The sequence below is a fragment of the Amblyomma maculatum genome, chromosome 1 (genome assembly GCF_055883805.1).
Source record: "Amblyomma maculatum isolate TAMU_Amacu chromosome 1, ASM5588380v1, whole genome shotgun sequence".
Classification (NCBI taxonomy): Eukaryota; Metazoa; Arthropoda; class Arachnida; order Ixodida; family Ixodidae; genus Amblyomma; species Amblyomma maculatum.
The window spans coordinates 192,807,722-192,821,976 of record NC_139344.1 but is presented as its reverse complement, the minus strand read 5'-3'; the positions used below and the strand labels follow the sequence as shown (position 1 = coordinate 192,821,976).

Below are 14,255 nucleotides of genomic sequence, written 5' to 3'. Positions count from 1 at the left end.
ACGACCTCAGCTAAAGCTGGAACAAGGGCGGGTTCAGCATCAGGATTATCGTCGTCGGAATGTCCTCTTTCAGTGATCTCACTTTCGAAGTCCGCATACGATGTTTGCACACCACATTCTGCGTTCATGTAGTCCATGAGATTGCAGCCGCCGTCGTCTTCAGCGATGTCGTTCATGCGCACACAGAGTGCTTCCCCTTCAATGTCTAATGTACTATCGGTATCACACAAGTCATTGCAACCGTCACTCTCTTCATGGGGCGAACAGACATCTTCCCGCTTAGAAAACCCAGCGTGCTTGAAACAACGCTGAATCAGATCGCCCTTTACTTGCTTCTAGGCGAAATGCGGTAAAAACGACGAGACCGGACTGTGCGACGACCACAACGCAAAGGGTAGACAAAGGTACAATGGAAACGCGGAAAGACCTAGTGGTGCTAGTGGCACCTAGCAGAATCTCTAAAAACTGATTCTAGCCTCCAAGATGTGCGCCGCATAGCAGAGATCACTGAGGCCACAGTTAGAACCGACGAATTAACCAAGTTGAGACACGCTGACTGTTCAATTTATCCAGCAAAATTTTCATAGAAAATGTTGGGACTGCTGAAAACCTTGAATTTACGTGGTATTTCGAATAAGCCGAGTTCAAATTAACGAGGTTTTACTGTATTGTAAGGATGGGCTTGGTAGTCCAGGTTTGTTAGCGACCTGAAGCCCGGGTCGCACACCGAATCAAATCGCACTATGCGATGACGATGGATCTCTTCTAGAGAGAAGGATGAAGATGAAGCGCCATACAGTGCTCACACTATTTCCCCCACGATAGTTGTGGTAGCCTGGCCGCACTTAGTTCGCAGTATTACGCCGAATAAAAGCCTTCATGCATGAAACGTGTACAACTTCAGTTCCACGGTAACGGCTGTCCGGAGGATGGCAAACAGGGGAAACTCAATAATTGATGGGGAAGGTTTGTCTTATAACTGCGTACGGACCGATCAAACGGGGCTGGAATTTATCACAATGGCCAGGAGCGCGTAATGGTGTCCAAAGTAATACCTCGTCACTGAGACGGAACGAAACTTGGCGATGAGTCGCATCGTAGCGACACATGCGGACATCTTCTTGATTAGCTTCAGTGTTGAGGCAAGCAAGCCGGCGGCATCTGGCCACTCGGAAAATGAACTGGTCAGGAAGAGACGATGAGGAGCAGGCAGGTGTAGAAAGGAAAGAAGCATCAAGAAGTGTAGCGGGAGAACGGCCGTAAACGAAGAAAAACGGGGTGTAACCTGTGGTCCGCTGTACAGCCGTGTTGTAGGCAAACGTAACAAAAGGAAGAATTGCATCCCAATTTCGGTGGTCTTGGTCGACGTGCATAGACAGCATGTCAGAAAGCGTGCGGTGGAATTGCTCAGTCAACACATTGGTTTGCGGGTGATAGCTGGAGGTCATGCGGTGAAGTGTGGTAGAGGCTGCAAGAACTTCAGCTACAATCGCCGACAGAAACATCTGACTGTGGTCACCGAGAAGGACTTAAGGGGCCCCATGGCGCAGTACAAGGGCTTGCAAAAAGAAGGTCACGGCCTCATACGCTGAGCCATTAGGCAGAGACGGTCGACGGCGGTGACGACCCAGTGATTGCCTCGTGTGAACAATGGAAACGGCCCGTATAAGTCGCTGCCAACAATGACGAAAGGAGTGGCAGGGCAAGGTAGAGGCTGTAATAGGCCAGCGGGAGATGAAGTTGGCCGTTTGCGGTGTTGTCATGGCAGAAAATAAACGACATATTTTGCCACGCTTGAGGAGAGGCCAGGCCAGAAGAAATGGCTTTTCATGCGATGGTAAGTTTTGTGAAAGTCTAAGTCACCGGCTGTAGCAGAATATGGGAGCCAAGTGCTCTCGAGACCACGGGAACCCAACGGGTGCCTTCAGAGCAATAAATGTAACGGGAGAGCACTGCGTTGTCAAGTCGGAACTGTTGAAGTTGCCTGCGCATCCTAGCGGTAGGAGGCTGAGAAGCACCGATCAGACGGTCGATTAAAGACCTTGTGTATGGATCTGCTCGCTGGTGGGAAATAAGGGCGTTGTGATTCGGAGCAGCTGCGTAAGGTGGACCAGTGATGTCTGGAGCGCTTGACAACATTGGGGCGTCGAGCATGCACACCGGAAGTATCGAAGAAGCACTACCCAGGGACTCTGGAAGCAGGCAACGGGAAAGAGCATCAGCATCTTGATGTTTACGACCAGATTTGTAGGTGACATGGAATGTGTATTCCTGCAGACGCAGACTCCAACGGCCCAGGCATCCAGAGGTAGGGGCAGAATTTCTGAACTGCCCAAACGATGGCAAGGCACTTCTGCTCAGTGATGGTGTAGTTGCGTTCCACTGGTGTCAGAGTGCGACTGGCATAGGCAATTACCTTCTCCCAACAAGCAGTATCACGCTGCAGGACGGCACCGATACCAAGGCCGCTGGCATCGGTGTGGAGAATGGAGGCAGCATTGTCATCGAAGTGAGCGAGGACAGGGTCTGAAATGAGAGCATTCTTGAGGGTTTGAAAAGCTTCCTCGGATTCTTCGGACCAAATGAAAGCAGTGCGGTCTGTAAGAAGCTGGTGTAGAGGTGCAGCAATGGTAGCGAAATTGCGAATGAAACGACGAAAGCATGAGGATAGGCCGAGGAAACTACGAAGTTCTTTAGTCTGCTGAGGACGAGCAAAGTTCAAAACTGCGGCAAGCTTGTTAGGGTCGGGACGAATGCCATCTCTGCTGACGAGGTGACCTAGAATCTATTTCTTTGCGAAATGACTTTTTTTTGTGTTCAGTTGGAGACAGGTGGATGCCAGGTACGTTAACATTTGATCAAGGTGGCATAAATGATCAAAAAAAGTCTCAGATATGATAACTATGTCATCCAGGTAGCACAAGCAGGTTTTCCACTTAAGCCCTCGAAGAATAGTGTCAATCATATGCTCAAACGTAGCGGGGGCATTGCAAAGTCCAAAAGGCATGACATTGAATTCGTAAAGCCCATCGGGAGTAACGAATGCAGTTTTTTTCTTTGTCGGCTTCATGCATCGGAATCTGCCAGTAACCAGAATGCAGATCCAAGGTGGAGAAATATTCAGCGCCCTAAAGGCAGTCGAGGGAGTCGTCAATATGTGGCATAGGATAAACGTCTTTGCTAGTGACTTTGTTAAGTGCATGGTAATCACCACAAAAACGTACTGACCAGTCCTTTTTTTTTTACCAACACGACCAGGGATGACCAGGAGCTGGCTGAGGGCCGATTAATGTCTCGTTGGAGCATATCATTTGCATTATCTTCGATGATTTTACATTCTGACAAAGAAACACGATAAGGGCGGCAGCTAACAATAGCAGTACCTGGGGTAATGATGCGATGCTGTGCAGCAAAAGTTCGGCGCAAGGTCGCAGAAGTGACGTCAAAGGATGCTTGGTGTTTGTGAAGTACTTTCTGCAATGCTTGGCGGTGAGAAGCAGGGAGGTCCGGATTGATGGTTCTGAAGAGAACAGACAGAGAGGCATCGGAAGAAGGTGCTGGTGAGGAAGAGGGGGTGGTGAGGGACACCAGCTGAATACCTAGGGCACAAGGAAAACAGGTCCCTTTGGTCAGCACTATAGGCTCAGGGGAAGTGTTCAAAGCAGCGACAAGTGCTGTGCCGTACTCAAACCGAACAAGACTTGGCGGTAAGGCGATTCCACGGATTAGTTGGCGATCAGAAGATGTGATGAGCACATCCCCATTATCAATGTCGTTAGAAGTAGGCGTAATAAGCATCCAGGAGGCAAAATTGAGTCAAAATTGAGGCGATGTCGGGGCGCGGGCTGATCAGAAAACAGATCGGTCTCGTTCATATTGATGACCCTGTCACGACACGAAGTGCTGGCTGACGCGGCAGACAGAAAATCCTGGCCAAAAATAACGGGGTGGGCGCAAGGAGACATCACAGCAAATTGTACATGGGGGCGGACACCGTCAACAAAAACTCGCACCGTACACTTAGCAGAAGGCCGAATGATTGCACCATTAGCTCCACGGAGTACAGGTCCACAGTAAGGTGTTTTCACTTTGCGCAAGTGGGAACACAAGTCAGCGTGTCTCACAGAAACAGTGGTGCCTGTGTTGATCAAAGGCTCAACATGTAAACCTTCTGCCCAAACTAAAATCATATTGGAGGGATGTTCTGGAGGACTTTTTTGATGGCCGAAGAATGCGGTTTTTCCTACTAAAACTGCAGTGGTTAGTTTTTCGATAGGAAAGGGGGAGGGGGCATCGGAGAAGCCTGGCTAAGCGGCGAGGTTGAGCGGTGAAAAGGCGAAGGGGTACGGCGTCTGGAAGGCCAGTAACCATGCGGCGCTGCGGAACTTTCTGGAGGAGGTGATAAACATCGGAGATAATCAGGGCATGACCGGTGGTTATAGCCGGATAAGTGGTTAGAATAATCTGTTTCCAATGACTCGTAGCCGCGTCGTTCATTTTGGAGTCCGCGACGACAGAAACATGAAATATGGCCCCGGCAGCCACAGTAATAACAAACGGCGGGCTGGGCTTCAGATGGGGTAGTATGACGGCGCCGTTGCAGGTGGGGCTAATACAGTGACTTGAGCGCTCGGAGGCACCAGTGGAGTAGGCGCTCCAAATGCAGGCGGCAAGGATGCGATCTGGGCGTGCGTAAGCGCAGGGCAGGTGGTAGGGGCGGTCGACGGTAGAGGGGAAAAAGTCACGGAGGCCAACTCTTCTTTGATAGTGCTGCGCAGGCCAGCACTTGGAGGATGTGGCTCAGGTTTGGTGCGGCACGAATCACCTTGAACTAGAAGCTCTGTACGAATTAGTCCGCGGATAAACACACAGAGTTTGAAGGCTTCAGTAGAACTGAAGGAAGGCTGATCAGGCTGGAGGCATATAGACTGAAGTTCATTCAGTTGTTGACAGGTCTAGATGACGGCGTTGATGGTGGTAGGGTTCTGCACAGCCAGTGCGTTGAAGGCGAGTAATTCATTAATGGCGTGCCGGACCCGCTCGGCTTCTGGCACGGTGTCATTTACACGCCGACAAAGTGCGGGGACGTCTTCTATATAAGATGTATAAGTCTCACCGCATCACTGAATTCGAGCATCTAGCTTCTTCTTAGCGGATTCCGTTCGAACAGCAGGAGCACAGAATATCTCGCGTAACTTTTTCTTGAATGTGATCCAGTCCGGAATAGTCGACTCGTGGTTCAAAAACCATGTTTTGGCCACATCAGTCAAGTAAAATGACATGTTTATAAGTTTGAGGGGATCGTCCCACTGGTTAAAGGCACTGATGCCGTCGTAGTTGTCAAGCCAGTCATCAGTGTCGTCGCCGCGTAGACCAGCAATCATCTGGGGGTCATGCTGATGGCTGCTCACAGTCCAAATAGTAAGAGGAGCTGGTGTGGAGTGGGAAGAACCCAAAACATTGGCGGTCCCTTCTTGGCTCATAACGATGGTGGTAGCTGTCAAGCGGCGACCGGAACAGAGCTCCAGGTAGATGCAGGGGACGAGGCAGCGAGGAAATCGAGACACACCTCCAGTACGTGTAAGAACGAGCTTCGTAGTCCAGGTTTATTATCGACCTGAAGCCGGGGTCGCACACCGAAGTGAATCACACTACGCGATAAGGATGGATCTCTTCTGGAGAGAAGGATGAAGATGAAGCATCACAGCACTCACAATATCATTGTTATAACCGGGTTAGGCCAAAAAAACAAAGAAAACATTATAAGCTACACACTTAATGAGGACGAGGCAGCTTACACTTTTTATTTTGTAGTGGGACGAAACCCGTAATCCGTAAGCGTTGTCTGTTTCACGGCAATCTGGTCGACATCTTTCTGCAGGGCATCCAACTGCATGGGCAGCACTGGTATCGCTTTCGTTCTCAATCTTAAGCTAGTTGCGCATAATTGTCGATACTCTCGGCTGCATCAGGCCGTACTTGCACACCATGTTGCACACTTTTGCGTCATCCTTGTGCTCACGTACAATGTTCGGCTTAACTTCTAGCGGTATTGCCATTCGCTTCCTCTTCTGTGCCCGGTTGTGTCAAGCTTCCTGAAGGAGTATCCTCCATTGCTGTTCACGAAAAATCCAAGGCCAGCAAGATCGTGGCAATGATGATGGCACACTAAGAGAACCACGCTAGAAAGACACGTGCACGAATGCTACTTAATGCCTGCCACAAAATATGTGCAATCACGAAGCAAGGGCCTGGACAAAGCAAATAGGGGAGGATAGTGCAGCGCACTACGGTCAACGCACCCTCAGAATGGACTGCTCCACTGTGCAGAGGATGCAAGTTGAGCGCTCAAAGCTCAGAATGGCCGTGCCTAGCAGCGCCTTATGCCTTCCCTCCTTTGCGTGAGGTAGTGCCACCCTCTATTTTGGTTGTGCACCATCCAGTCCTCAGCCTGCTCACGGTCTTCCCGTGAAGGCTGAAGTCTGCCTCCTTGATTTTTACTTCAATTCAGAAGGTCTTTCAGGTAGAAATTGATCCTTTACTCAAGAGAAAATCGAATCTAGGTCAAGAGCATATGAGAAGCTTTTGTGTCCGCTCACGGCTCGGGCCACTATCACGTGGTCCCTCCTCTACTCAGTGCTGACCTATGTCGCTGGTTTAACACCTCTGTCGGCACAGATGAAGCTCTGCCTGGAGCAGTTACTTTTCCGTTTCTTGTAGAATGGAGCTCCGGACAAGGTCAAAAGACCTGTGGTGAAGATGCCTAGGGATAAGGGAGGCCTTGGCATCCCCGTCCTGGGCATTGTAGCCTCGGCCTTGCACATCAGGTGGACCCAAGTGGCATTGAGCTCGGACATGCCTCTGACCCGAAGTCTGACTTCGTTTTTGATTGTGTTGAACAAATGATGATGGGCTGATGAGCTATATGAGACTCTGGGGGTACGGCACTTTCAGATGTCCCGGTCCCCCTTCCTATCTGACAACGGTAGCGCTCCGTCCTCCCTCGCGTCTCCGCGGCATGCAAGCTTCCCCGGCGCACCCGACCAACGCATTGGCTCGACCTGCTCTGTCCCGATTTCTTTCCTTTTTTTTTATTGTCACTGCACCACCATTGTCAGTGTCTCCGCGTAAGCGCACACTTTTGTTGTCGCCACGTTTCCGCGTTTTTGTTGACTTTCAGTGACCATATTTGTTTGTTATAATCGATAATATAATATGACACCATTGTAAAGCGGTTTATTTTACCACAGGACACATGACAAACCTGACGGTGCAGAGACTGCCCTTTGTTATACCCGATATATTGCTAAAACCGGTATTGTTATAAGTGGATTTGACTGTATGTGGATCGCTGTGGTACGCGACTGCTGCCGTGAAAGCTCATCTCCTTCAGAAACAAACTAGCAGTGTTCATCCTATCCGAGAATTCGTCTTAATTGAACTCTTCTTACCAGCAATATAATTGGTTAATGTAAATAATTGGTTCACAGGAAGGGAAGGGCAAAGTATCTGTCACACTTGTTTCTGTGGACACCTGAACCGTGCGGTAAGGGAAGGGAGGAAGGTGGGAGTGAAAGTGGAAAGTGAGAAAGAGGAGCCGTATTGGAGGGCTGCGGAGTAATTTCAACCATCTGGGGATCTTTAACATGCGCTGGCATCGCACAGTACACGGACACCTCTTCGTTTCGTCTCCATCGAAATGCAGCCGCCGGCGGTTGAGATGGAACCCGGGTACTCCGGCACAGGGTGTCTTACCACTTCGCCACCGCAGTGGGGCATCTTAACGGCAATAGGCTGCAAAGAAATAATTGCTCATTAACAACCATCTAAACTCTGACATATGTCTACTAAAGAAAGCTGTGCAACTTGCACAGAAACTTAATTTAAAAAGAAATTCATCATGGTTCAGGGATAGAAGCAGAACCATCTCCCGTCTAGGGCAATCGTTCTACCTAAGCTGTAAAGCTAACCAGAACAGCTAGCTGATGGTAGGGTGGCGCTGAATGGTTCATAAGGGTTTTTCCAGGCAATGAAATTAAGGGGCTGTCGAAATTTCTAAATGGAGCAGGTTGAGGGTAGAGGGGAAGAAGTAGTCATGTTTGGTATAATCATCAATGTAAAAAATAATTAAAGGGGCGCGTTCAAAAAACAAGGGTAGTGTACACACCTTCGGGGGAGGAGCATCACTGGGGTCAACTACTCGATTGGGAACCAAGTTTCTGTGAAAGTGCATAGCATTTCATTATAGCCATTTAGCTTCGAACAGTCATGAGTAATTACTACCTTATATTTATCCTACTCCATCTTGAGAGACTCCCTTAAGCACACTGGACTATGATGACAAAGCCTCTAAATTTCTGTATTGGAAAATTTTATATTCCGCAAATTGACGAAAAAGAATCTGCAATATTCTGCTGAGAGCCTTACGTGCGACAGTGGCTGCCGTGCTGCCACTTCTTGGCTTGCTACTTTGTATATCTGTCGCTTTTTTTTTTTTTCTTTTCGTATTCCATATGGCTCTTCGCTGTCCTCTCTTCTTTTCTGGTGGGCCACACTACCTTTGCACGTTTGTAGCAACTGCCGTAAAAACCCGCATGTAATACGAGGTTCTTGTACCTATTTTATCGTGTCAGATTTGCACGTATGCAGATCCGAAAAAATTGGCAGCCTAAAATTTTCAGTTCAGGCCTAGTTATTAATCAGAGCTATCTTCATCAGGCTTCTAGCCAGAGGGCGCTGTCTAGCAGTGGCGTCAGCAGACTGTTTCGATGGTTTTGGTTTCATCACGCTGACCTCGCAACCGCGGTGCCCACGGCGCACACGCGACCACAAGCGTGCCGAGCACACCTCGCACGGGTATCTCACAGCATAGTAATTGAATAGCAACATGTGGCACTGTGAATCCCAAGCAGCAGGGATGAGAATGTCAGGCCAATTCCGCTGCTCATTTTTAAATTTGGTGTAGTACTAAGCATTCATCGAATCAAAATAATTTTCTTTTTACTCCAGTAGCTAATCCAGCGAACATATTTTTTACTGACCGATATACAGATAAGTATGCTTTCAAGGGGCCATAGGCAGCCTTGTGGAAAGGTTTATTTTCCCCAAAAAAAACAAACATTCAAGAAATATGTTGTCCATCAGATGCGTTAATGTGTTATTGATAGGCTTTTTATCACTAACACCATGTCAGAGGTTTGTTGTTTATTTTTCTGTGTGCCTGAGGCTTGTGAATGGGTTATTGAGCTTGGCTTTGCTCCTAGGTGGCAAGACTGGCACCATGTCTCAAGGCAGCATTCTTGCACAGTGCTATGCCGCCTGCCCAAAGGCAGCAAGTTGTGACAGACGTTCAAGAAGGGCGTGTCCACTTCTTGCTTGTCTCCCCTGAGAGCCTTGTGGAAGCAACTAGCATCGTTCGGGAGCTGCCTCCAGTGGCTTTTGCCTGCATTGATGAAGCCCATTGCCTTTCCGAGTGGTCACATAACTTCCGACCTTCATACCTGCAGCTGTACAAGGTGAAGAAGCTCATGTTGCCTGTTGACTGCCTGATTACATTTGGTAGAAAACCTTTGCATACTTTTTGCGATACATAGCTTTTTGCTTGTTCTCATTATGTGTAACATGAGAGCCGTAACATTTGTAATATTTTTGAGCTTTTGGGGAGCCTGAACCGTGTCCCGATGTTCCAGCTGGCCCACTCAAGCGAAGTATTTAGTTGCCATCCTGCATGGACAAATGCAGCTCCTTGTTGTTGGCAGTTGCATTGAATGAACACCGCTTCTTGCTTCTCATTTGTATTCTGCCAAGCCTTTTTAATTATAAATATCTGTGAAGACGCACATTTTAGTTAGAAGTTGCATTGAATGAACACCGCTTCTTGCTTCTTATTTGTATTCTGCCTAGCCTTTTTAATTATAAATATCTGCGAAGACCCACGTTTTAGTTGTAACTTGTATTTATTGTTTCAAACAAAAATTCTTGCAGCATGCAATTTTTTGCATAAATATTTTCTTCATATTTAGGAACAGAGCACAGAGAATCCTTAAGAAAGCTAACATAGCTGCCCTCTTGCATGCTGTGATAGCACTGCTCTAAAATAGGCTAAGTGTGAATGAACACTTCAATTCTTGTCTCTTCTAATGACCTTACGAAAATGACAAGCCGCCAGTGTTGGTAGCTGCCACCGCAAGGTGCCAGATTGGTGCCAGTGTTGGTAGCTGCCACCGCAAGGTGCCAGATTGGTCTCATGCTTGTCATGAGTAGGAGGCGCACCTTTGTGGCAAGAGGCCTGCTACCACCAAATGGGAAGCCTCTTGCCAGGAAAAGACAGCTGCTTTTAGCCCAAACAGGGACCTTCACCAGTTAGGGCAGCGGGATGCTGCTGCGGAGTCAGAGTGAGCTCTCTTGTTGGCTACCAATTCCACAGTGCTGAGCCCCATGGTGGAAACCAGTACTTTCTCATACCTCAAAGATTCCTTGCTTGACCTTGTTCCCGTCATCGCTTTTACACCTCAAAGTTGGAGTCTGATTTCACCTCAAAGTGGAAAGGAACCGTTCCCTATTGTGTCTCCTCCTTTTGGACTGCGTGGCAAGCTCCCCTGGTTTACTTAGACTTCTAGAGTGCAGATGATGCTACCGTGCTACATGCCCGAGTCTCTTGATATTAGAATTGCCACCATTCTTTGAAATTTTGATGCTGCGGACTTTCACTTCTTCCTCCGCCGCTTTTCTAATTGACGCTTTTGTAAGCAATGACCTCCTGTTGTTGCCTTGGAGACAGGCATGTTTGTTTTTTCTTTCTTGTTTGCCACCATTTGCAGGCCAGCTGGCTGTCTCCTAGTGCTGTTCTCCATGGCTTGGTTTTTTGCATGCGCTGCACATATTGAGCTCCTACATGAATTGGCACATCCTGCCTTCGAGGTTCAGCACAGTAGCTAATGTCGGCTCTGACTATAAGTTCTGCTGCTCATACAGCTCTTAAGTGTATTCCGTCACCAGATGGTATATATTGCCCTGCTTGCGCAGTCGCAGACAGAGTAGTATAAATCACACTTCAGCAGTCCAATTCTTGTGGCATGTGTACTTAACAAAAATTATACTTATTCATTGCTAATGCAAGAAAGTTTCACTCGTGCACTTCTACATGAAGACAGTCAATTTTATTGTTGCATATTATGAGAGAATACTTGGAGTTGTCAGTATTATTTTATTTGTACACCTGTTCACAACAAGGAGGAGTGTGTTTTGTCTGTCGCTGAAGTGCAGCACAGGCTTCAGGCATACCGCAAGTGTCACATACTGATGCTTGCAAAGCAAGTCCTAGAAAGACATGGTTGTTGTCGTTTTACCAAGCTGTGGTTTATGAGTGAAATAGGTGCATAATTACAGATAGCTTGAAACACATCTGGTAAATACAGTAGAACCTTTTTATAAGTCACTCGAACTGGCTACAATCTTTACTAGATCAGTTCTTGATGATGGCATGGCCCTGAGGATGCTGTCTGGTAATTACATGACTACCTACCAAACATGCCTTGTTGCTTTATCAGAAAAAAAAAAAAACGCTCTAAAGTACCATTCATTCCTCCCTTAACACCTCTGTGCAATTTTCTTTTTTTCAATTATAAAATTGTTTTCTTTACCTTTTGCGCAAGTACCTCTTTAACATGAAGGCAACACGGCTATGAATACAACTGAACTTGATTTCATGTAAAAACCAGTACCTTGCATGAACATGACGCTGTCTTTCTTTGTTTCTGTCGTTTAAGAATGCGCGAGACAGTTAAGTGAAAAAAAGCTGCACAAGGCGCACCTCTACTGCTCCGTGCTTTGTGCTGCACAGTGCTGTGAATGTTCAGCTGTTTCTTCCCTTCCTTATTTCTAGCTGCACTTTCATTCTCTTTTACTTTCTGAACGAACTGTGCCACCTTCTTTCCATGTTCGTAGCCAGCTTTACTTTTTCTTTTGCTACGCACCACATGCTTTCCCTCACGGCTCTATAAGGCCTATGTTAAGTTGGCTTCTCCTCCAAGCTGGTGAGCCTGGTACTATAAAAAAAGAAACATTTCTTTTTTCTTTTTTTTTCTTAAGAAACATTTGCTTAACGATTCTAGGTAGCATGTATGCGGTGATGCCATTTTGTGAGAAGTATTGGCTTCGGCCAGACGCACTTTACTATAACCGATTTTTATCAGAAATGTCTTTACTGTAAAGGGGGAAAAATATGCAGTTTATAGAAGATGAACTGAGACTTCAATTTCACTTTACTATATCAGAGTTTACTGTAGCGAGGTTCTACTGGTACTTTTGTGAAGTTGGTAGTTTAAAAAATAGTGCAAACCATTTTCAAGCAGATAATCATATCAGAAAATTACTTTTTTGCCTTACAGCAATTTCTGGACAAAAGATCATACCCAGTCTACATATACCTGTGATCTGATATGTGCTTAATTTTCTTAAGAGACGAGTCATGCAAGCAATATTACACAGTTTTAGCGGAGCTTCTTAGCACCTCTGCTCATGATGCATCGTTAGTAACGCATTATAAACATTTTGCTGAGGTTTGTACAACTAATTGTAGCCCGTCACATCTGAGTCAATAACAATAGACACACAACAACAATAGAACTTTCAGCTTTTATTGTACACCAGAAAAGAAAACTTGGCATTAAAATGTGGAGTAACAAAATACACTCGAAGTTTTTTTTCTGAACCCGTTTGAACTGATTCGAAACGGAACGGAATGTGCCTTCGGAGCCGAAACCAAACCCGAACCGAACCCGAAAAAATTCCAGTCAGTTCGGCACCCTGCTTACTATCTAAGCACAGCTTGTGAATCCTGTGGCCACTAATTTTGAAGAAATGCACCCATTCAAAACGCTCCTCAGGTTCCGAAGCTGCGAGAAACATGCATAGCCACGAACGTGCCTCCATAGCTGGAACAAATATGGCGGCCACGGTGGTCCGATTCCAGCAGTTGCGGTACTTTCCCAGTTCCAGTGACTTCAAGGCGAACTGCACGAAGAGCTCCTTGTTATAGAAAGTATAACTAGATAAAAAAAACTGCTTTATTTTTCCGCCTTACTGTAATGTTTTTTGCACGTAAACAATTTATAATGTGAAGTGAAAGGCATATGCTGTTTTTAAGCTGACACTTGTTATGTTCGCGAAGCCGTGTGGGGACACAACATGTAGGCCCCCCTCATGCAACAACAGATGTGCCAGTCTGCTTGCACACCCCCATCCGAATGTTCGATGCATGCACAGTAGTGCTCCTGCCTGCCAGCTGAGTGTAGCGGAGGCACAAATGCGCTCCTCTAAAACTATTTATTAGTCAACACTAGTGTGCCAGTAAGTGTACATAAACATTAGTAAAGCTAGCGGGCTGTGTTGGCAACAGACGTATAGTGCGTGTATGATGATTAACATTGTAACACTGAGAACCATATGCACCATGAGATGTAACTGGAAATTTTTAAAGCAAAAATGCTGCGCAGTCCTCACATTTAGACATTGAAAAAGGCTCGAAATTTAACACGTTCACTGCGTCGTGGCCCACCGGTGGGTCACGCAACGCAGTCCAGCCGTGCTGGCGCAAACAACGAGGCGCTTCTTGCAGTGCGGCGACGATATGTTTCCACAAATGCATGAAAATGAGTTTCCACTATCATATCACAGATGGCGGTAGAGATATAACAGATATAACATTTCGCAGATAACGAGGAACCGAGCGGACAGCAGGATCGTCTCTGTCGTATTCGACCCTTGATGGATAAAATGAATCGCAATTTCTGCTCAGTGTTGGAGCCAGGCAAAGAGATTGTCATTGACGAAACGATGATTCCGTGGCGTGGACGCCTCGCTTTCAGGCAATACATCCCAGGTAAAGCCCACAAGTATGGAGTCAAGCTATATAAGGCCTGCACGAAGGAAGGCTATACATTGAAAGTGCAAATATATGCCGGAAAATCTGACGCCATAGCGGGCATGGGGCATGCCGAAGAAGTAGTAGTAAATTTGATGGCTGGCTTCACCGGCTGTGGTCGCACACTTTTCGTAGACAACTTCTATGCGAGCATGCCGCTTGCGTCACGCCTGTTGAAGGATGATACATTTTTATGTGGCACTCTCCGGTCGAACCGAAAGGGGCTTCGGAAAGAAGTTACAGAAGCTAGACTAAAAAAAGGGGAAGTCGTTGGTCTTGAATCCCACAACGGCGTAAAGGTGCTGAAGTGGTTAGATAAACGGCCCTTTCT

General features: G+C 46.9%; 1 protein-coding gene across 3 annotated transcripts in view; it reads left to right on the top strand.

Annotated features, from left to right (window-relative positions):
• RecQ4 (RecQ4 helicase) overlaps positions 1–14,255 on the top strand; it is a 50,571-nt gene that overhangs the window by 13,656 nt on the left and 22,660 nt on the right. For all 3 annotated transcript variants that reach the window (XM_084589944.1, XM_084589943.1, XM_084589945.1), the window contains one exon: positions 9,264–9,515. In XM_084589944.1, the coding sequence (XP_084446070.1) occupies positions 9,264–9,515 (252 nt within the window). The remainder of the gene's footprint in view (positions 1–9,263; positions 9,516–14,255) is intronic.